The sequence below is a fragment of the Dioscorea cayenensis genome, chromosome 18 (genome assembly GCF_009730915.1).
Source record: "Dioscorea cayenensis subsp. rotundata cultivar TDr96_F1 chromosome 18, TDr96_F1_v2_PseudoChromosome.rev07_lg8_w22 25.fasta, whole genome shotgun sequence".
NCBI classification, from domain to species: domain Eukaryota; kingdom Viridiplantae; phylum Streptophyta; class Magnoliopsida; order Dioscoreales; family Dioscoreaceae; genus Dioscorea; species Dioscorea cayenensis.
Genome location: NC_052488.1, coordinates 2,336,910 through 2,362,102, shown reverse-complemented (window position 1 = coordinate 2,362,102; position 25,193 = coordinate 2,336,910). Strand labels below are relative to the sequence as shown.

The 25,193-nt window shown below is 33.6% G+C and overlaps 1 protein-coding gene across 1 annotated transcript; it reads left to right on the top strand.

The window, feature by feature from the left end:
- The first annotated feature begins 16,008 nt into the window (after positions 1-16,008).
- On the top strand, positions 16,009-18,998 carry LOC120281891 (protein WEAK CHLOROPLAST MOVEMENT UNDER BLUE LIGHT 1-like). The gene is made up of 4 exons (XM_039288588.1): positions 16,009-16,066; positions 16,523-16,613; positions 16,687-16,923; positions 17,014-18,998. The coding sequence occupies exons 2-4, from the start codon at positions 16,545-16,547 to the stop codon at positions 18,805-18,807; spliced, it is 2,100 nt and encodes a 699-aa protein (XP_039144522.1). The 5' UTR covers positions 16,009-16,066; positions 16,523-16,544; the 3' UTR covers positions 18,808-18,998.
- The last annotated feature ends 6,195 nt before the right edge of the window (positions 18,999-25,193 follow it).

Genomic DNA, 25,193 nt, shown 5'->3' with positions numbered 1-25,193 from the left:
AGGTTGTCATTTCAGTAAGGAGCAATTTAAGTAGTTGCATAAACTTTTTTCATCCAAACTTTCTACAAATACAACTCCCTCATGTTCTCTAGCTCAAAAAGGTAATTTTATAAATTTAACCACCTTCAATGTTTCTTCTATTTCATGTGTTCCATGGATTATTGATTATGGGCCTCCTAATCACATGAGGGCTGCTTCACAATCTTCCATACCTATACTCCTTATGCCGGCGATTTCAATGTCACAATTCCAGATGGAACCCTTTCGGCAATAGCTAGGAAAGAATCTATCAAACCCAATGATTCTTTTATATTAAAGAATGTCCTTCATGTTTCCAATCTTTCTTGCAATTTACTCTCATTCAGTAAAATAACCTTTAATGCTAATTGCAGTGCTACATTTCTGCCCTCTGTGTTTCAATTTCAGGATTTGAGCCCGGGAAAGATGATTAGCAGTACTAGAGAATGTAGTGGACTCTATTATTTTGATGATGGTTGCAATGTGAATGGACAAGCACAATTTTCTACTTCTAAATCTCTTTCTGTTAAGAATAATGATAATGTTATGCTTTGACACTTTAGGTTTGGTCATCCTGGTTTTCAATACATGAACTATTTGTTTCCAAAGTTATTTCTTAATAAGCATTGTTCTCAATTTTATTGTGAAGTGTGTGAATTAGCTAAACATCTTCGTAGTTCTGTTCCCCCTCATTTATATCAACCCACTGCTCCTTTTACACTTGTGCATAGTGATGTATAGGGCCCATCTAGGAAACCTATAATTTTAGGTCATAAGTGGTTCATTACTTTTACAGATGATCATACAAGAGTGTGTTGGGTCTACTTATTTAAGGAAAAATCAGATGTTGTCAAAATTGATCAGAATTTCTACAATATGATAAAGACTCAATTTAGTCAAAAAAATTAAGATTTTTCATAGTGACAATGCTAGGGAATATTTCAATCAATACCTAGGTACTTTTTCCAAGAAAAAGGTATAGTTCATCAAAGTTCTTGTGTCGATACGCCCCAACAAAATGGCATTGCTAAAAAGAAGAATCAGCATATCTTGGAAGTTGCAAAAGCTCTTATGTATACCACAAAGGTACTAAAATACCTATGGGGAGAGGTTGTCCTAACTGCCATCTATTTGATCAATAGAATGCCTAGTCGAACTCTTAAATTTAGGGCACCTCTAAGTTTGTTGCATGAGTGTTTTCCACTAACAAAGCTCATTTCTCATCTTGATCCCAAACTTTTTAGATGTGTAGCTTTTGTTCACATTCATACATGCAACTGTGGTAAACTAGATCCAAGAGCGATTAAGTGTGTGTTCACAGGATATCCATCAAATCAAAAGGGGTATAAGTATTTTGATCCTTTGAGTAAAAAGTTCTATATTGCTATGGATATTACTTTTGTTGAAAATCATCACTTCTTTGCCCAATTTTATCTTAAGAAAGGGATCTCTATACATAATTTAGCTAATATATTTAGTTTTGATATAAAGGATTTATTTTCACTTGATATATATATTTCAAATGAATCTTCTCATGCGAAACTAGCTCCTAAATATGATAATAATATTAACACTCTTATTCCAGCAAGTGTAGATTCCTTAACCAAAACTCATGTACCTAAGCTACAAGTCTATTCACGCTGTAAATATTCTCGAAGTGATCGACATATTTCTCCTTATCATAGACAAGATTATAGTCTGAGTGCACTTCCACATGATGTGCCTATAGCAAGTTCTCTTGTTCCACGAATAAATAATTCTGCGTTACCCTTTTCTCCTGAAGTTGTAGATGCCCCTATTTCTCTTAGAAAAGGTGTTCGATCATGCACAAACATCCTCTTGCTAAGTTTGTGCCGTATGATTAATTATCTCTCTCTTTATATGCATTTACTACTAATTTGTGTAGTGTGGATGTTCCAAAGAATATACAGGAAGTTTTGAGAGTTCTTGAATGGAAGAAGGCTGTTTTTGAAGAATTAGATGCTCTCCATAAAAATAGCACATGGGAAAAGGTACCGTTACCAAAATGACAAACAACTGTGGGTAGTAAGTGGGTTTCTGCATTTAAATTTAATATCGATGGTACCATTAACAGTTACAAAGCAAGATTGGTGGCAAAGGGCTTCATCCAAACTTATGGAATAGATTACTAGAAAACATTTGCTCATGTGGCTAAATTGAATACTGTTCATGGTCTGATTTCAATCGCTGCAAATAAGGATTAACTACTCTATCAACTAGATGTTAAGAATGCCTTCTTAAATGGAGTTCTTGAAAAAGAAGTGCCTATGAATCTTTTGCCTAGATTTGAAAAGATTTTGGAGATCAATGTTGCAGATTACGCAAGGCCTTATATGCTTTTAAACGATTCCCTCGTGCATTGTTTGAGAAGTTTACAAAGGCAGTAAAGAAATAAGGGTTTAATCAAGGAAACACCGGTTACACAATGCTCTTCAAACACTCCAATGATTGTAAAGTAGCTATATTGATTGTCTATGTTGATGACATCATCATTATTGGAGATTATGAAGATGAAATTGTAAGTTTAAAAGGCAATCTAACTTCTGAATGTGAACTTAAGGATTTCAGACAGATGCAGTCTTTCTTGGGAGTGGAAGTGGCATGATTAAGGGAAGAAATTTTGGTTTCTCAAAGAAAATTTTTAATTGATTTGTTGGCAGAGATAGGTATGAGTTGATGTAAACCAAGTGATACTCCTATGGATCCAAATAAAAACTAAGAGAGGAAGAAGATGCTAATTTTGTGGGTAAGGATATATATCAGCATTTGGTTGGAAAATTGATTTACCTTTCCCATACAAGGCTCGATATTGCCTTTGCTGTGAGTGTGATGGGTCAGTATATGCACTCTCCACAAGAAGTTCATCTTAGAGTTGTTTATCATGGTTTACGATATTTAAAAGGTACGCCAAGTTTGAGACTGCACTTAAAAAGGAGTGAGCAAAGAAATATTGAAGTCTACATAGATGCAGATTAGGCTGGTTCAATCATAGATAAAAGATCAACTTCTGGTTACTGTACATTTATGTGGGGGTAATTTAGTAACTTGGAGAAGTAAAATAAAACATGTTGTTGCTTGAAGCAATGCTGAGGCAGAGCATCGTGCCATGGCACAAGCTGTTTGTGAAGTGATATGGCTGCAAAAAGTTTTAAAAGAGCTAAGATAGAGAGTTGATCCACCTCTGAGGCTATTTTGTCCAACATGATAATCCTATCCAGCATGAGCGCACTAAAAATGTGGAGATTGATTGACATTTTCTAAAAGAAAAGCTTGAGAATGGAATAATCTGCACTACATTTGTTCCTTCTACAGATCATATTGCAGATATGTTCACTAAGAGTCTCTTTAAGTCTTTGTTTCAATCTTGTGTAAGCAAGTTGGGCATGTTGAATATATATGCACCAACTTGAGGGGCGGTGTTGAAATAAAAAAAAAAAAAAAGTCAATTGGTAAGCTCACTTGGTCTTGGGTAGTTCCTATTATTGTGGACTAAGTTAAGATAATGCTTATCATAATGTAACTAGCTTGGTCTATAAGAAGTGCATGTGTATAAGCTTGAAATATATGAGAATCTAAGAAGAAAAATTGTCTCTTCTTTCAGTTACTAATGAAATTATGTCCAACATATACACACATGTAGTATCACAACATTTGTTTGGGAATTGATTATATAAAGGTTTGCAACCTTCAATATTGAAAATATCATCATCAGAATGCTAATAATACGCTCAATATGATTTCATAATGAAACATGCTAAATATTAAATAACTCTTGTAGTTGTTTGGTTATAATTAACTTCTCCCTTGCTCTTATGGATGATAAGAAACCCCTCGATATGGAGAAATAAAAATTGAAGTATTTGTGTATCCTGCATAAACTAGATAATATTTTCCTGTTAGTTATGGATTGTAACATGACCTCACAGTCCCCGTCCCCACTCGATGGGGATTCCCCATCCCATCTCTGTCCCTGACTTCCCAGTAGGGGGAAATAGCCTCCCCATTCATGATCCTTCAAGGATCTCTATCCTAAGGGGGATCCTCATCCCTACAAATATTTTGATAATTTGATAATTTGATTTATGATAATTTAACTTGTTTTGTACCCATAATGATAAAAAAATAATTAATAATTATAATTGTAAATTAGTTAAGTTAAACATTTTTTTTTAAGATTTATGATGCTTTAACAAGTTCCATCTTAAACAAGTATATATATATATATATATATATAATCATAGCAATAATATATGTATATATATAATTAGTAGTTCCAAAGTTAATTTAATCGCACACCAAATCCCACCCAAGCATAGAAATATATAAGAAATAGTATTCATTAAATTAAACACAAATTACCATATATAAACCTACAAAACATACTCCATCAAGAACTTATCAATATATACTAAAACATAGAATTTTGAATTTATGCAAATAGGATAAAATACATTCCATTCAATGGAGCTCAATAAATCTACTCAACATTTCAAACCCTAAATGCCACATGTAAAATTAACATTCTTTTAGTTCCTACATTTTAAATAATCAAACAAAGAAAATTTATAACAAAGTCTAAATATTTGATCACAAAACCAAAAATGTGAAAGCAAACATGCAATTGCTTCCAACTCACTAACCAAATTATTGAATATCTTAAACACTAACCCAATAAAATGTTGCAATAACTCTATCTCTAAAATTTTACTGTAATTCATATAATAAATAACAATACAACTTACCATTAATTTGTTCAACTTAAAAATCAACAACACTTATATCTTTGTGATGACCATTAACCTGAAATATAAATCAAGCAAATAAAAATTTCATTAAAATATCAATATATATAAATAACATTAAATCATTCAACATTTGATAGCTTATCTCATTATCAACATTTATATCGTCACTGATTGTGTTACATTAATTGAGAATAAGTTGTTGGTGAATTAGAATCTAAAAGAATATAAGTATTAATTAGATCAAACTATTTTAAACAATAATATGAAAAGCAATCTCATCATCAAAATATGTATTAGTTATACATCTATATTTTACCCATTATTATACCTTTCACTTGACCCTATAACCACTTTTGTGCATACATTAATAGCTAAAGTGTGTCAATATCAAATCTACTACAATGTGGACTTATAATTCTCCCACTTGTATATAAAGTTGACTATAAAGCCACGAAGGACACAAGAATCGCTAAACCATCTCTAGCAATTACTTGTAGTATAGGACACTTAAAAACGTTTTCCACCAACTAAGAACATCAAAGTCATTTTTTTCTTGGTATCAAATGCTCTTCCAAATAATAATCTAATTATGTACCAACACTCTTTTTCAATCTCATATGACTTTTCATGAAAATTAGGTAGGATTATCTTTTAATAACTTAGAATAAGAACCACCATATTCACCATGTTGAACTCTACTGAATATTCAATAACTAAATCACAACAAATCTTCTGAATTCTATCAATTTCCATCTTTACTACTTCATCACCATAAAAAAGAGGAAAATAATATTCTAATAACTTCAGCTTAGAGCAATTTAATGCCACTAAAATCCTCATTCAATAAGTACCCAAACGTTTGAGCGCCCATTAGAAGCCTATTTATTCTTATATTTTTATTATTTTAAATATTTATTTTGAAATAAATGGCAACTTTAATCATTATACTATCTTAGAGTTTGATGCCTATGGCATTTCATCAACCCATTAAACTATCTTTCATAATAGTTATACTATAATATGGGACCCATAATCATTTTATTCATCTTTTTAACTATTTACCTTATAAATATCATTAAAACATATTTATTTAATAAAATATTTAATATTATTAACAAAATAATTAAATATAATATATTTCAAAAATTATATTTCAAAATAAATATTTAAAATTATAAAAATATATGAATAATAATAAATTATTACATTATTTTGAAAAAATTTAATTAATATGTGCAGGATAAAAAATAAAAAACAATTTATCAAAGTGATGAAGAAATAAAGAAACAACTTAATATAAATTAAAAATCAACCTTAAAATACTACATAATTAAAATCATTAATAAAATATAGAAAACCACTCATTTTTGTCTTCGTTCACTCCGAAGTGGCACAAAATATGCTCCACCAAGTCCAATTGAAGTTGAGGTGTACTTTTTTATTACGTAATTCTACATTTCTTGTTAGGTATTGTTCAAAATCTTGAGTGCACCCTCGACTGACGAGGAATGTGTGAAACCTTGCCCCTCACTCTTCTTCAAGTTTACTTTGGTAGTTATGAGGATAGATGGTTTTCACGTCATTTCTTAGGTTATTTGGGGTCATTTGAGTAATTTTCACCCAAACTTACTCACCTTTGCCTTTTTCTTGAATGTAAAAGGGCATTGTTGTCTTTTGCCAAATGCTTATTCAATTCATTCTAGTCCATGTTTCAAAAGCATGAGGGTAACTTAGTCATTCATTGAATTCCATGGCATTTTGGTTGATATGTTGAAGTCATTAAGGCAAAGGGTCATTTTCCCTTAAATCCTTATCCTTCTCTTTAAATCCAACCTTTTTCTTAGAGGCTAAGATTCCTAATTCTTCTCTTCTTCACTCTAATGGCCAACCGTCTCCTCATCTTTGTCCAAATTTGTTTGGTTTGAATTTAGAATGCAAGTTTCCATTCTAGGTTTGCTTAAGCCTTGCTGCGACACAGGTGTGGGGATGGTGGTCCCTTCCTAAGTCATTGCGGCCGTTACCACATGCTTAATTGTGGGTAAAGGCGTGACAAAATGGGGATTCACTTTCATTATAATCCTAACTTGTGATTGTATTTCCTTCATCTACATTCATGTTATATAATATTATGCATGTGTATATTGTATCTCTCAATTTTTCCCTATGCCAAAATCGGGCACGGCCACGTACATTGCCCACCAAGATTGAAGCATGTCAAATGCTCGCTCAACGTCTTTTCTTCCAGCTTCTTGCATTTGTTTAAACTTGATTCTCCCCCAATAATCTATTGTATAATTAGTTAAATTCATTAATAAATGGAAGCATTCAAAACCAATGTTGCTTATAGCTAGTTGTTTTTCTTCTTGGATCAGAATGCCGATTTTCATTGAAATACTTAGTTACTCGTTTCCAAAACATCCTATCATTTTGGGTAGTGCTTATGATGCTATCAGTTAAAATTGTAAGCCATACACTAATGAGCATTTTATTATCTTCAATGGTCCACTGCTGTTGTTTTTTGACTTGATCTTCATGTTGTTCTCAGAATGATCTTCCCAATCCCTAGTTGTTTGGAATAAGGGAAAATTTGAGAGTTAGTAAATGAGCATGTTTCCATTGTATTCTGTTGATCGGCATGAGAACTTAATTTTATCCAAATTTTTGGGGTCGTTTGAAGGAATTTGAAAGCCACTTGTTCTTGCATTGGCTTGTTGACTTGCCATGGTTGGATTGAAAAAACCTGCGCCCGAAAACATAAGATAACCATATGGAAAACTTGGTTGATTTTGGACATTTGGATAGAAGTGGGAAAAAGTTTGTGAGTTAGGGTAATATTGTAAATTTTGAGGATATTGAAAATTTTGCATATTTGGTGGAAACAAAGAATATGGATAATTTTAAAAATTATTTGAAGAATTCAGAGAGCTTGAGAAGATGAAAGAGTATTTTTATCTATAATAGAGTAGAAACTTTAAAGATAAATAAGTGGAGAAGAATGTAAGTTTTGTTTGAGAATGTAGGTGTATTTATAGAGATAAAATTAAAAATTAAAAATAAAAAAAATAAAAAAAGATAATAGCCATTGCATTAGCCCAAATTTAAATTTTCAAAATTAATATGTGGGTCCCATAAAAATTATTTGAATTAAAAAACTATTTTTTAAATAAAAAAGAAATAGTGGGCTCTACCGGTTGAGCACTCAGTTGCCATTAAGCGCTCATTAGCCACTGAGCCTCTTAATAGCAGCTCAATCACCCCATCGCTCATTGAGCTCTAGCATCTATAATAGTTGCTATACCCTTAATGCCATGCATTTGATCAATATTATCAAATTTTTTCCACCATGTTATATGCTATAGCTTGAATGAAGGTCACCGACACATCACCCACTCTTCAATGCTAACTTGATATCACAAATCTTGGAAAAATAAAGATTAGTAGTAGTGTACTTAGTCCCAAAAAATGACTCTGTGATAGCATGAAACAATTTTAATTTATTACAATTTTTTTAACGATTTCCAACTCTTCATCCAATATATGGACATATTTGTAAAGAGACTCTTTTACTTCAAGTGTTTAAAAACATCCTTGTAATAGATAGCAATATTAAGAATCAAATATATAGGAATTTCACCTAATCTTACATTCTAAAATCAACTTTTTAATACAACAAACTTTCAATCGACTAACTATTTCTTCAAACTTCTCATTTCTTTTAGGTGTAGAACTCCACAAAGCAACATATGTGTGAACTTTTCAATAGCTTTTAAAATAATGTTTAGACCATCTTTAAAGATCAAATTCAAAATATGGGCACAACATCACAAATGCAAGAATAACCCATTCAACTAACGAGAATTACTTGATAACTTGTTCAAAATTAAATTCACAAATAAATCATTTGTATAACAATTATCTAAAGGCAATGTAGATAACTTTTTATCAATATTCCAATCAATCAAAACAATTAGTGAGCACAGCATAAAACACATCTACAATATGTAGACATGGTACATAAATAAACCTAATAAAATAAAAACACGAAATAAAGGCATATACATAAAACATTAGATAAAACTAAAGTAATGACATAAAAAAGTGGTACCTAAAAATTTAACTTTGCAAACTCCACAATGCATTAATGAAATGTGTTGTAATAGCTATACAACCTTTCTTTTGATTGCTTGTTATTAATATACCAATTGTGATTGCAATTTACTGTCATAGCCTTCAAACAATTTCATTGTTTTGCTTTTTCATGCTCATATATTTTGAATATATCTTTTTTCACTGTCCTTCAATAAATATTTTTGAATAATATTATGATAGCTCCAACAAACATTCAAAACTCAAAATGCTTGACCATTGTCAATTGGTGATTATGTAGAATAATCATAAAAACTAACTCTTTTCTTGTAACCTGCTCATAAAAAGAGATTGTTCCTAGTGAAACTTTCTCTTCATTATTTATCTTGGTTTTCAAAATATTTTACTTAGTGTCTCTAGTCTTCCTCAATGGACATGATGTAAAATGGTCATGTACATATGTAATCCCATTTAATAAATATCAATTTTTGTTTAATGTTCACGTTCACTTTTTTGTTATCATTTGTGGGAAGTCTTTGATTTGATTTATTCGGTGTTGATAATTCAAGGCAATATGCTCTAGATTATTTACTATTTTCTTATGGTATAGATTGTCCACAATTTTCAGTATGTGAAACATTTGGGTGGATTATAACTAGTTTCATCCATGATATCATTTGTTCACCTACAAATCAAAAGGCAAAGCAAATTCAGCATACTTCTCATATTTAATTAGTAATTATGAGAACAAAAAGAATTATAAATTACAATGCAAAAGGTCAAAAACACATGACATAAGAACAACAAGAAATAAATCTAAAAACTAAATGTAGAATTTCTCATTGGCAATCCTCAAATTAAAAATAAAAATAAAAACGAAGGATTTATAAGTACCATTTCCCATGTGTACACATTAGCTACACTTGTAAAGGACAAAATTAATAACAATAACAACAACAATAATAATAATCATTATTCTCTATAAAACAATTAATTCCACCTCCATCTCTATTTATATTGCTTAAATAACATTTATAATTAATCTTGAAAAATTTAAACTAAAAAGAAAAAAATATTTAACCTTTTGACTAATTGAAAAATGGTGTAGACAAAAGACATCTAAGAGCAACACATGATGGAGATTGTATGGGCCATAAGGTAGTTTGCTTTTAGCAATTCCCAATTATATGGATTTGGTTTTATCATTAAATAATTGAGAAATTTCATGTAATTAACAAAAGAATAGGAATCAATTTATGCAATTATACATATAGATTTATGTACATGTGGTTGTTATTTTATTAGAGACTACATACAATGGCACACAGCTAACCTATCCTCATTAGATTTCTGGCCTTTTTTCTTTTACTTTTTTGGGCAAGGTAAAATCTTCAATTCTTTAATTAGGAATACTAGTGATATATAATTATATATGTCCTGTTGCTACTTTCATATCATGTTTTGCATGTCTGTAAAGTTTGAGTTTATTCTTAATATTATTGTTAAAAGTAATTTAATTGAAAATAAAATTTTAAATTAAATTCATTTTTAAATTTTTTATTAAAATAATTCATTTCACCAAATATTATATAATATTATTATATATTATTATAGGCAATCTAAAATCATTTAACTTAGACAATTACCACATAATATATGGAGAAAATAGAAACTCTAACTCATTTTTAATTTTTCCTTAAATATCCAAGAAGTATTGATCATAGACAAATAGGAGATTATTTTCATTTGTGCAATTACCAAAAGGTGAGGGTTTACATTAATTTATGAATAACTATATAATTATTTTTTTAGCTACAACACATATAGAAGGCTAATAAGAATGAGCAAACACTGATTGAGTCAATCATTTTGCTAATTATGGTTTGATTTATTGCCCATTAACTCCAGAAGGTTACACGTAGATAAAAAATAATTTACCTTTCCATGACCAACTAGTAGGTATAGGAGATGAAGTAGTTATGTAGACTCATTTATGGGGAATGAAGCAAGAACACAATTGTGATGGGAGGGATAAGTAAATGAACTATAACCAGCTAATGACAATGTGAAGATCTATAAGAGTGAGAAAAATAAAAGGAATCAAAAGATTTAATCTAAAGAGAGAGAAAATTTAGGGTCATTGGGTAAGTGAAATGAAGAGGTATATCTGTGTGTGTGTGTGTGTGGAGTTAGAATTGTGATTATATAAAAATTTAAAGAGCATATGTAATTTTTCTTTAGGTCAAGGATCCCCATGTGACGAGGCATGCTCCCCCTCCCCCTGCTTTGTTTTAGGTAACGGGGACAACTTGAACCCCATATCTCTCCCCACCCTCTCCCCTCACGAAGGGAAGAAACCAAATAATCTTTGTTTTTCGTCGAGTCTCGTCCCCGTGGGGATTGGGGACTCCCTGCCCCTTAACTATTCCTACTCTTATTACATAAAAATCTTGTTATAATGAATATTGTAATATCCTAGCATCAAAAGCAAAACCTTTCCAACCAACTTGCACATATACAAAACATTAGTCAAAATCATATTTAACCACAATATCTTGAGATAAAATTTGTTTTCTATTATGAAATGGGTCTTGCATCTCAATATATATATATATATATATATATATATATATATATATATGAATATGAGTCCCATCAAGAGCACCAATGCAAAGATAAATGATTGATATTAATTAATATGTAATAAATAAAAATACTGTTGATTTAAAATAGTTGAGAGATAAAACTAAAAGTATGAAAACCAATATCAGCTATTTTAACTAATTGAAAATGCAATTATTAATGAATGTTGTTTATATTTATATACAAGATGATTTTTAGCATTTATCACATTATAAAAACTAGTAAGATATTGTTTGTCTACTACACTGGAAGCACTCTTTTATGTCATGATTGCTTGCATTGTGTACAAGACTATATATAAACATATCCATTCCTATTGTCTTAACTTTAGATATAAGCCATTTTCTCTTAATTGATTAGCATGTGCTTAAAAAATATGTGGCTCCATACAAAACTTTTTCCTACTTTGTAGCTAATAACCTTCAAGTACTTTTACAAATACAACACTTGCAAGTATAAATGTATGCCAAAATTGATGCTTTGGATTTATAGGATGTAGTGCAACCAAAATACCCAGGATTACTTCAACATTATCTTAATTAATCTTCTTCCAATGATTCAAATACTTAACTAAAAGGCAACTTGCAAATAGACAGAATATTAGAGCTGAAGATCAAGTTGTTACAGATGTGAACAATTTTCACAGTCTATAGCGAACATTTAAATAGATTCATATATAATACTAGCTATAAATTTGTGACATTTATTTTATAATGACTTCTTGCAAATGATAGTCTTTTAAAGGTTATAATTTAATAACTTCTTTTAAATCAATATAAAAACAACCATATGCATTTTTCATATGATCATCCAAACATCCATAGATTAGATCCATTGGTATTATTATAGAAAATGGTATATTTTGAAGTTGATTTTCTATAATAATAATTCATTGTGGATTTTTTTTTCTTCGAATTCAAGCAAACCTTTACTTTTTATAGTAGTAACACTTTTTAGAATATTAAAAAAAAAAGGAAACTCACATAACGGCGCTATATAGTTTTAAAGTGTCCAAATAGGGCCTATAATTTTGCTTGTGACCAATAAGTCCCTATTTTTTAATTCGCCATTTTACCCCCTCCAACCAAACCTTAATCTCGAATGCTATCCATTGTGAGATTGTCGTTGTCTTTTCTCTGCCACCTCTTTCGCCGTGCCCCATTCCTCTAAGAAAAACGCCATGGTGTCTTTTCCAAATAGCTTTAGCAAATCTCCATACAACCATCTCTCTCTCTCTCTCTCTCTCTCTCTCTCTTTCTCGAGATCCATGGGTTTAGCTCTGGCAGCAAGCAATTTCTTCATTTACTTCTTGATTGCTCCTTAATTCGGCATAAATTTATAGCTGATGATTTCTCATTGTCTTCAAGGGAAGCACACAAGTAATTGCTAGGAAACGATACCGTGGAGGTACAAATCGGTGAAAAAAAGGCTAAGATCTAACTGCTAAGTCCCAAACACCATCCATGGTAAGGCTGCCACCACCTCTTCTCCGATACATCCTTCACTGCACCCACCTATTCACCAAAAGGAACATCATGGTGTAGCTTCCAAACACCTTTAGCAAACCTCCATACAACAAAATCTCTCTCTCTCTCTCTCTCTCTCTCTCTCTCTGATTCATGGGTTCAACTCTAGTAGTAAGAATCCTTTCTTTCACTTCCGGATTACTCCTTAATTTTCACTATGAATCCGTAGCTAATAAATTCTCATTACCTTGTAAAGGAAGAAAGCGAGCGATTAATAGGAAACAACGCCTTGGAGGTATAAATCAATGAATAAAAAAAAGGTGAAGAATCGGGCTACCAAGTCAGGCTCCATTGACCTTGGCATTGTCCAACATGATCCCAATGAAGTATGGAGAGATTGGCATGGTGAATGGTGGTATTATTCCGAACACTAGATGACTAGTTATTAGGTGGTGAGAGTGGAGGCAACAGAGGTGGTGGCGAGGGTGACGTAGCAGAAGATTGTCAATAAAACAGTGAGGGCAATAGTGAGGACAATTATGGTAGAATGAGAAAATTGATAAGAGTAATAATGTAATTTTATTAAAACATTAACCAATATCAACGCCCAAATGGTCATAAATATTTATGAAAGATTTTTATAAAAGAGTTAGACTAAGTTTAGAGTTTATTTGATCATCTTCAAATTTGTGAGAGTTCCTTAAATCCTTATCAGTGAGAGTTTTAATTTTAATTTATATATATATATATATATATTTTTAAATAGTAAAAAAAATTCAATTTATAAACACCTCAAAATATAGAAGCCAGATATGGATATAAATTTATAGAAAAATTTATAAATTATAATAAACACAGAAAAATAGTAAAAATTACTTTTGAAATCTTATTTTCCACAAGAATATTGTTGTCAATTTACTCCAGCATTGGGATCGGGGCTATGATGAAATTCAGAGAGTGGGATTGGATATGGAAAGTTTCAATCCTCCCATGAGGATAAGTGTAACGGTCTACCGAGGTGATCTTGACCGAGAGGGAAAAGACCAAGAATATTCTAAGTATGGAAAACTTCTCGGTAGGCAAATGCGCGGGAAAATCTGCCATGACCGAGAGGTGTGCAGAAAAATCTACCATGACAAGTAGATGTGCGGGAAAACTTGCCTCAGTCAGGTGGGCTGAGTAGGCGTGACCGATAACGCCGAGAAAAGTTGCCGCAACCGAAGAAAGCCTTGCGGCGTGACCGAGAATGCTGAGAAAACATGCCATATGCAAGTTGGTCAAGTAGACGTGGCCAAGAAAACTTGCCTCTACGAGTGGGCGCGCAGGTGTGACCGAGAGACATTACTATCTGCGTGTGGGCTGGCTGCCATGTGCGCGTGACCGAGGGACGTGCAGGGAGTGCTTTGCGCGTGGCCAATGAACGTGGGCATGATGGACAGTTGCTCCAACGATTCACTAAGGTGAGGAAGAATGTGGGCACTTGGTCATGGGCAAGTGGCTATGACCAAGGGTGGGAACAGTTGCCATGGGCGGTTGCTAGAATGTGGCGCGTGTTCTCCTTGACGAGTTTTGGAGGGAACTGTTGGAGGAGGCGGTTCCACCAAGGTGCATGTTCTCCTAAGGATAGAAGAAGTGGGCGGTTCTTCATCCATGACCAGGTAGTGGGCGGTTTCTCATCCATGACCAAGTCGTGGGCGGTTTCTCATCCATGACCAAGTAGTGGGTGATTCTTCATCCATGATCATGTAGTGGGTGGTTCCTCACCTCGTGACCAAGTAATGGGCGGTTTTGGCAACCGCCATGTCCCATGTAGTGGGTGGTTTTAGTCTCTTAGTGGCTTAGATAAATAGGCCTTGGGGACCAACAATTTTGTAAGGACCATCTGATGTGAGAAACATCGAATGATGAAGAGTTGATCAAGTGAGAGATCAATAAAAAGTCTAAGATAAGTTATGCTACCTATTTTTGTGTGCATTCTTATTTACTTCAGCTTGTGCCTTGTTGACTCTTGTGGTGAGGCGAGGCTTTGGCTGGCAGCGTGCAAGAGGTCTGTTGCGCTATTACAGTGCCTTCAGAAAAATAAAAAGTAAGGCATTCTCGCTGCGATAACCTTCCATCTGTAGGGCTATGACAATAAGGACCATGAATACTCTTGTGCCCCAACCCTCACCCTTATATAATTCAATAATTTAAATTGTATATATTATATTATTATATTATATTATAATATATCTAAGTAAAAAATTTAAAACCCCGAATATATATTTGACTATCAAATTATTAATAATTAAATAAACATTACTTAAAACATAAATAAAGAAAAACCCAAGATATGCGCTGATTGCTTCCTATATTTTATTTTTTGAAATTTTTAAATGATTTATTTTAAATAATTAGTACACTGAATTATTAAATTTTTTAGATAAATTTTTAGTTTACCATATAGATTTTAGAGATTTTTTTCAAAAGAATATTATTTATTAACAAATAAATTGAGAATCTCTTAATCCCAAACTCAAGTAATCTCCGTGGATATGACCAAAGGTCAGAGATAGAGTCATGGATATATATATATATATATATATATATCAAACCTTTGTCGGGCCCGGGAATACATCTTTTGCATAATCCTACCCCATTAACACCCCTATACATGAATGATATTTATTTATTTTTATTTTTATTTATTTAAAATAGTGATAACGTGGGGCCGTAGCAAGTCCCTTCTCTCTGTTTCATCCATCTCCAAACCTAAGCTGTGGTCAAAATCTACTTCCCCTTTTTAGAGATTCACAAGCCTCCACGTTAAGAACATATAACAACCATTTCCAAAAACCTCTCCAAATTTATTTAAACTAGAATCAATTCCTCAAAAAGAAATATATATATATATATATATACTTACATTTTTTTAATGACATGTTTAGAATGGGTCAGCATCTCATCAGATAGCCACCTCATATTCTTGTTATTCTTCCTTAAAATCCCATCACTCATTTTTTTTATCCTCTGCACAAAAACATTTTAATTTTCTTCAAAACCAAAAACATAGGAAAAAAAAAGAGAAGAGAGAAGAAACAATTCAAGGTTTTACTTTCTTCTTTCTTTTCATTTTAATTCTCTTTATCTCTTGTTGAATTTTGTTGTTTATTTCATGAATATTAACATTTTGTTCTCTTGTTTGTGACTGAATGAATTTATTGATAGTACCATGCATTCTCCAATGTTTGTCATGTGAAAGTCTTGTCGAAGAATTCGATATCGAATTCTTATCTATAGATATTTGTTATTTGATGTTATAGCATTCGTATTTAACACAGATGTTTTGCTTCAAAGCAAATTGCTTGTTTTCATGGTTTTTGCTGAATACATTGTCTATGAAACATTGTATAAATGTAATTCTTTTCATTGTATTATCTGCTATTTGCATGTTTATTAGCATTGTATCATTTAATAGATGAACAAATGATGGAGGAATACTCGGCTTCGATAAATTTGTTTGTTGATTTATTATTTCTGATTTGAATTTATGACTTGAATCAGATAAATATAACATTAGTTTCGAATGGAGATAGCAAAGGATTCAGTATCAAACTCACCTGGATCATCAGTTCTTAACCCCTTCTATTCGCCGGTAAGTCTTTTAACCAATTAAGACAAAAATTTTAGTAAATGTATAAATCACAGTGCCGAATTCTGTTCAACAGGTATCAGATAACTCAAATTTATCGAACACTATTACTTCGGATGTTTATGGCATTCAAACACCAGCTTTTTTCAATGTGTTGAAAGACGATACTGGGAATTTTAAAGGCGAAAGTTCGGCCGGAATGTATCACAGTGGCATTGTAGACACCGCCACGCCTTTTGAATCTGTTAAAGAAGCGGTGAGCAAGTTCGGCGGAATTGTCGATTGGAAAGCTCATAAGAAAATGGCTGTTGAGGTAATAATTTTTCTTTTCTGAATTTCGTATTTTCTCATCATCTTAATTTATCTGACAACAGAAATTTTGACATAATTTCGATGAACTCAGAAGCAGAAGAATGTCCAATTGGAACTAAGAAAAGCGCAAGAAGAAATTCCAATGTATCGAAAACAATCGGAAAGGGCAGAAGTATTGAAAGAACAAGCACTAAAAGAGCTTGATAAGACGAAGAGAATGGTAGAAGAACTGAAATTAAAACTCGAGAAAGCACTGACTGAAGAAGCTCAAGCGAAACAGGACTCTGAGCTCGCCGTACTAAGGGCAAAAGAAATGGAGCAAGGTATCGGTGATGATGTTAGTGTAGCGGCGAAGACACAACTAGAGGTTGCTAAAGCAAGACATGAAGCAGCACTGACTGATTTGATATCGATAAAAAAAGAGTTAGAAGAACTCAAAGGAGAGTACGCAGTTTTAGTTAAGGAGAGGGATTCAGCAGTGAAAAAGGCCGAAAAGGCTGTTGCTGATTCGAAGGAGATTGAGAAGACAGTGGAGGATTTGACATTGGAGTTGATCACAATAAAGGAATCATTGGAATCGGCTCATGCATCGCACTTGGAAGCCGAAGAAAGTAGAATTGCTGCTGCATTGGCAATGGAACAGGATTCTCAGAGTTGGATAAAGGATTTGAAAAAAGCTGAAGATGATCTGATGCAACTCAATGAACAGTTTTCTTCATCGAAAAATCTCAAGTCAAAATTAGATACATCATCGGCATTGTTGCTAAATTTGAAAGTTGAATTAGCAACTTACATGGAAGCTAAACTACATGAAGAGAATTCACCAGGTATATCAACACAAGAAGCGGTCGTTTCCATTAGAAAAGAGCTTGAGGAAGTGAAGCTAAGCATTGAGAAATCAAAAGAAGAAGCTGAATGTTTAAGAGTTGCTGCAGCATGTCTTAAATCAGAGATCGAAAACGAGAAAGAAGCTCTCAGCACTTTGAAACAAAAAGAAGAGATATCATTGATATCAATATCATCTCTTGAGTCTGAGTTAAAAAAGACAAGTACGGAATTAGAATTGGCACTTTCAAAAGGAAAAGAATTCGAAAATGAAATCATTGAGTTGCCGAGCTTGCTGCAACAAGCAACACAAGAAGCCGATCAAGCGAAGGGATTTGCTGCTTTAGCAAGAGAAGAATTGGAGAAAGCCAAAGAAGAAGCCGAACATGCGAAGGCACAAGCAAGCACAGTGAGCATAAGGCTCGATGCCGCATTGAAGGAAGTAGAGGCCTCAAAAGCATCGGAATTACTAGCTGTTGCTGCCATAAAAGCACTGGAAGAGAGCGAGAATAATGCAAGCAACTCTTGTGATATTACAAATGATTCAGTTAGTCTCTCATTCGAAGAATACCGAGCACTTAGTGAAAAAGCACGTGAAGCAGAAGATATGGCGAACAAGAAGGTAATTTTGGCGATTGAACAGATTAAAGAAGCAAAGGCATCTGAGTCAATGAGTTTAGCTAAGTTCGAAGAGTTAACCGAAGAATTAAACAACAAAAAGGAAGCATTAAGAGTTGCAATTGAAAAGGCCGAAAAGGCACAAGAAGGCAAACTTTGTGTAGAACAAGAGTTAAGAACATGGAGAGCCGAACACGAACAGCGAAGAAAGGCAAATGATGCATCTTTCTTATCTCAGAGTACAGAAGAATGCAGAGGCCCAAATTCCTATATTGATGAAGAAATTATCAATTCTGCAAACTCTGCAACTAATCCAAAACTTTATCTATCAGAAAACAATATGCGAAGCGCGAAATTGGAGACAAAAATGAAGAAAAAGAAATCATTTTTTCCTCGCATTGTTATGTTCTTGGCAAGAAAGAAAGCACAGTCACTGAAGTGATCAAATAATGTTGAAGAATTCACTAACAAGCATTCACAGTTCATAATTTATATATGAGAAGACATCTCAAAGAATTTCTCTCATTCATTGACTTCATGCTCTTGTAAGTGTTTCTATAACTTCAATTTCAGATCTTATTTGAGAGATGAATGGTTTCATTGCTTGATTTCAAAGTAGCCAGTTTTTTTTCATATATATATTTTTATCTCAATATTTGTAATTTTCAGTCTAAAGCTTCTATCTTTTAAAAATCTCTTCCATTCATGCTTAAAAAGAAAGAACCTGTGTTATTTTATTTTTGTCCTGATTTATTTATGTATTTTTAAAATATATAATTTTTTTATCTTTACGAGAGAAATAACTCATTTTGCTCTCAAGTAAGAGGTTGACAATTCAGCTCTTTCTCATAACAATAGTTGAGGGTTGTGACTGAGAATAATATGAAGCATTCAATTCATTCAGAGAGAGAGAGAGAAAGTTGTACAGATATATACAAGAGCTATAACTAATTGATATACATAATAGCTGGATAACAAAATAGAACTCTAATTGAATCCTAACTAATCTTTATCTTATCATATCTTGTCATCCTCCCACAAGTTGTGCGGGTACGAACAACTTGGACTTGAACTTATGGAATTGTCGTCGTGAAAGAGATTTCATTAAGACATTAGCAAGCTGGTCATGCGTGGAAATATATTGAACTCATAATTCATGATTCAGAACTTTGTCTCGGACATGATGAAAATCAATTTCCAAATTTTTGGATCGAGAATGAAAAATGGGGTTAGAAGTAAGATAGGTAGCACTCAAGTTGTCACACTAGAGAATGGGAGAGTCGGAAGTAGACAAGGAGAGTTCTTTCATAAGTGAACAAAGCTAATGAAGTTCATTAACTGCCATAGCGATCGCTCGATACTCAGCTTCAGTGGATGAACGAGCTGCTGTCCGCTGTTTTCAAGAGCCCCAAGAGACCAAATTACGACCGACAAGAATGCAATAACCAAAGATTGATTTTCTATCTTCAATATTACTCGCCCAGTCAGCATCACTGTACGCAGAAATCTGAAAATTCAATGAAGGCTGAACGAAAAGACCATGAGAAGAAGTGCCTTTCAAGTAACGTAAAATCTGTTTAACTGAGGACCAATGTGCTTCAGTAGGACTATGCATGAATTGCGAGACTTGATTAACAGCATAATTAATGTCGGGTTGAGTTATGCAAAGATATTGAAGTGCACCAACAGTACTGCGATATAAGGTAGGGTCTGGGAAGGTTGAACCTTGGGAAATGAGTTGTAACCAATAGCATGTTGGAGTATAAAAGGCCTTGACATCAATCATATTTGTTCGGAGCAGCAAATCATGGATATATTTGCTTTGAGTAAGCAAGAGGCCACCTTTGCACTAGTTTGCATTGCCTCAATGCCAAGGAAAAATTAAGTCGGCCAAGATCTTTAACAGGAAAAAGTTGCTGAAGTAACTGAAGAACGGAGGACAGGAATTGAGTATTATTACCAGTAAGGATAATATCATCAACATATGCCAAACAGTAAGCTTGAATGGAACCATGAGTGTAAAAGAACAAGGATCTATCAGTTTTAGATCCTTTAAAACCAAGCGAGAAATGTGTAATAGACAAGCATTTAAACCATTGTCGAGGAGCTTATTTGAGCCCATAAATGGTTTTCCTCAATTTGCAAACATGATCAGGATATTAAGAATTGACAAAACCTTTAGGTTGGGACATGTAAACGGCTTCATCAAGTGAACCATGAAGGAAGGTATTTGAAACATCAAATTGTTTAATGTGCTAACCATTAGAGACATCCAAAGAGAGTATTAACTGATAGCAACCGGCTTAATCACAGGGTTGGATGTGTCAGTATAATTAATGCCTTTTCATTGGTGAAAACCTTTTGCAACAAGGTGAGCCTTATATCACTCAATACTACCATCTGGTCGACGCTTAATGTGAAATACCCACTTTGAGTCAACAATATTCTAATCAGAACAGGATGGTACCAAATCCCAAGTCTGATTATGGATCATAGCATTATACTCTTCGGCCATTGCTTGTCTCCATTTAGAATATTTCATTGCTTGTGTGAAGGAAGTTGGTTCTATCTTCGTGGTTGGATGCAAAAAAAAAAAAAAACTCTTGGTTTTAAAGATCTCTTTTTTGACCATGTGATCATGGGATCAGTGTTTGAGGCAGTAGTAGAGTCATTGGTAAAATATGAGAGATCAACAATAAGTGAAATGCCAGTAAATGTATCTAGATGTTGGTGAGTTGGTTGGGACGGTGGGTGGGAATGGGAAGTTGGTGGATGAGGTGAGGAGATGGATGTGTCAGTTGATGTTTGATTCGGTGGAGATGAGGTTGAAGGTTGAGGTTGTGAAGGTGTAGGACTCGTGGTAGAGGAATTTTGGATAGGAAGGGAAGTGTTGGAGGGTGCCATAGCTGATGTGGTTGGGAGCATCTGAGGTAGGAAAATAGTAGTAGGAGGAGGATTCTCAACATTGGATGCCAGATCATCTTGGTTTCGAAAAGGAAACTTCTGATCATAAAAAATAACATGGCGTAAGGTGAGAAACTTTGATGATGATAAATCAAAGTAAATATACCCTTTGTGAAGCTTACTGTAAACCATAAATCACACTTTTGAGAACGAGGAGATAATTTATGTGGACAATAAGGACGAAGCCAAGGATAGCACAGACAACCAAAAACATGCATAGAAGATTGGGATGGTTTATTCTTAAATAATTTTTTAAAAGGAGTATTGTTGTGAATCACAGGAGTAGGCAATCTATTAATAATGTAAACAGCTATGTCGAACGCATAGGACCAATATTTAAGGGGAACATGAGAATGATGGAGTAATGATAGCGCAGTCTACAAAATGCCTGTGTTTCCTCTCTGCACACCCATTTTGTTCTTGTTTTTAGGGACATAAGTCTGCACGTAACACTCCCCACACACACACACACACACACAAAAATTAGCTTGAAAATTTTTAATAGAGCAATTGAAAAAAATTTCTACTAAATAACGAAATTTGATGAAGACACTAAGAACTTGAGATTTGAATTTAAGAAAATAGATCCAAGTGTATTTGATAAAATGATCATAAAAGATAACATAATAACGAACACCATAGATAGACTCAACAGGAGATGGCCCCCAAAAATCAGAACAAATTAATATAAGGGGCGAGTAGCTATAAAATTAGAAACAGGAAAGGGCAAATGATGACTTCTGCTAATATTTCATGCATGAAAAATGAAAGACTCTTGATTCTGAAATGAAATATTGGATTGATGTAGAACTTTGTGAACTGTTTGAATATTTGCATGACCAAGAACAGAATGCCATTGATTTAAACTTAAGGCCAACAAGGCAGTAGGAGATGATGCTTGTTTGACAGGATCCAGAAGCATGGAGTATAGCCCAGCATCAGTTGGTCCTGTAAGAAAGAGTTGCCTTGTGGGGACATCCTTGACAATATAATGATTTGGGAAAAATTTAATGGAAACATTGTTAGCAGCAGTAAAAACTTGGACATAAAGTAAATTGGAACAAGCATCGGGCACATGCAAAATATCATTTAACAAGAACGAATGATTTTGAGAATGGCAAAGGGAAGAGCCAGTATGAAGAATTGGAAGAGATTTACCATCACCAATTTTGACAGTGTCAGAACCATGATATTCGATGTTAAGAGAAAGATTTTCTAGTTCAGGAGTTAAATGATGAGCGGCACCCATGTCGAGAATCCATTGTTGGTTCAGCTGAGAAATATGGGTAGCAGTAAGGTTGGATTGTGGTCTAGGATTGAAGGAGGAGTTCTGTCCTGATCTCATTTTTGGTGAAGAGCAGTGATTGGCAAGATGTCCATAACCATAGCAATTGAAACTTTAAGGAGTAGCAGCACCAAAAAATGAAGGGTGTGGGCCTAAATTCTATGGGGAAACATGTGGAGAAGAATGAAAATTCTGAGATGGATATGACTATTGAGAAGGTTGCTAATGCGCTCGGCCTCCGTTATACCACCCAAGGCCTCAGCCTTTTTGATAACGGCTACCTATGCCATGATAATTGTTTGAAGATCGACCACCTCTGCGTAGGTAATTTGTGTTGGGGAGCCCGGGGTATAAAATACACAGCGGACTAAACCTGGCAGTCAATACTATTCACCCCCTTTGGATCAAACGACAAGATAACACATAATTCTCATTCAAAAACCAATGTACATCATTTTTCAGGAAGAATCCTTGTGGGAAAACTCCTCACTACAAAGAGAAACCACAAAGACCTAGAGTGTTCAATTGGTATGGGGAGTGCTACAGTGTTCTTCTTCTCCCTTAAGCTACAACCTAGCTTAATCCGGCTAATCAATGCATGCAAACATACAACAAGCCTTACTTGAGCAATTAAGAACACACAACAAGATGATAAACAACTTGTCCTAGCAACCTTCCCACCTTCTTGCAACTCCTAGCTTAGGTTTACAAGAATGAAGAAAAAGAGCATAAATATACCTTCACTTCTTCTTCTTTGAGCTCACAAGCTCGGATCCGAAGCTCTAGGATGTCTTCAAGCCTTCCCCTCTGATGGATCTTGAAGCCCTAGCCTGCAACCCTCTCTCTTTCTTTTTCTCTCAAGAAACCACAAAGAATGTACTATTCATTGAAGAGAGAATGAACAGTTAAGTAACTCATTCGGGATGCTACAGTAATCCGTACACTCTCCATGCGAGCCGCATGGCACACGCATTAAATTCCCAGAACTTGAAATTCTATCGCGACTGCTACAGTACCAATGCTACAATACATAGATACAATATATTTGTTGAATTGTTTCTGCTACAGTACCTGACAGAAAAATTCCAGTGAGCCTCACGGTCTCCATTCACCCCGCATGGAGCCCCTGAGGTTTCCAGCCGATTCTCTGCAACCCGTTGCTACAGTAATTCCTGCACAAACTCAATCTTGAGTTATAATCCATCCTAGAGCTTCAAACAGGGCTGGACACCTCACAATTTGTGGCCAAGTGTGCAGCTGGTGGAATAAGATCCGAGTCAGTAGACTTAGCAATAAGATCTTCCTCTTCACAAAGTAATAAACCGTAGAGATCATCATAGAAGATGTCATCCCGTCGTTATTGCAAGGATCGAATGAAGAGCTTGTATGACTTTCCCAACCCATTAATAATAACTTGAGTCAGATCAGATTTAGAAACAAGATCACTTAAAGCAAGTAATTGATCATACATAGACTTGGCATGTTGCATATATTGGGCGGTGGTTTCAGAATTTTCTTTCTGTAATTTGAAAATGCGAGATTTGAGTGTTCGGACTTTCGCCTTTGAGCCAGATGCATATGCATTCAAGAGACGTTGCCAGGCTATTCGCGTTGTTGTGGCTCCCACAATTTGTGAAATATATGCCTCAGAAATTGAACCAATTATCTAACTAAGAACTAATTGATCTTGACGAAACCATTGTTGGTAGGCAGGATTTATATCCTGGTTGTCTAAAACTTGTGAAGGTAGTTCGACGTCTTTATTATGAATGGCTAAGTCGCAACTAAACAGCAATGGCATTATCTGAGCTTGCCATAACAAGTAATTGGTCAAGTTTAACTTGATGGGTAATTGATGAGCAATATTAGGAAGGGATTGTATGGTGGAAGAGGAAGCAAGGGACGCCTGTACAACTTCTGTTTTTGTAGATGGCGAAGACATTTTGTGTGAAAAAAAGTTGAATAAAGAGCTAATGGTTGTTAGACCAGAGAAATCTCTAATACCATGGGAATAATATGAAGTATTCAATTCATTCAACAAGAGTTGTACAGATATATATATATAAGAGCTATAACTAACTGATATACATAATAGTTGGATAACAAAATAGAACTCTATCTTATCATAACAAGAATATCCAATTTGAACTCTAATTGAATCCTAACTAATTTTTATCTTATCATATCTTATTAATGACTTGTCTGCATATAATAAAAATATAATAATAAAATAATGTAAACTTATAATTATTTTATTCATTTTTTAAATTAACATAAAATTCACAGGCAAAATAGACTTTAATATAGTCTAATAAGTTAATTGCATTTTATCATATTAACATCTCATAAATTGTTATATATATATATATATATTAAAAACAAGTTTTAATAATTTAAAACTATTTAGTTAATTTATTATTTATATAAATGGATGAGATTTTGTTTATAAATTAGAATAACCCAATTTCACTATCAAAAAGTATTTATTTATCTTTCAGTTTCATAGTAAATTCTAAATACAACATTCAAATGCAACAATCACAATATACACTTTTTTTTTAAAAAACACAATTAAAGTT

What these genes read in the sequence shown, in the direction of transcription:
- LOC120281891 (XM_039288588.1), top strand. Translation starts at nt 16,545, where the DNA reads ATGGAGATAGCAAAGGATTCAGTATCAAACTCACCTGGATCATCAGTT. An exon ending in TTAACCCCTTCTATTCGCCG is followed by an intron (nt 16,614 to 16,686) that starts GTAAGTCTTTTA and finishes TCTGTTCAACAG; the next exon opens with GTATCAGATAACTCAAATTT. An exon ending in ATAAGAAAATGGCTGTTGAG is followed by an intron (nt 16,924 to 17,013) that starts GTAATAATTTTT and finishes CGATGAACTCAG; the next exon opens with AAGCAGAAGAATGTCCAATT.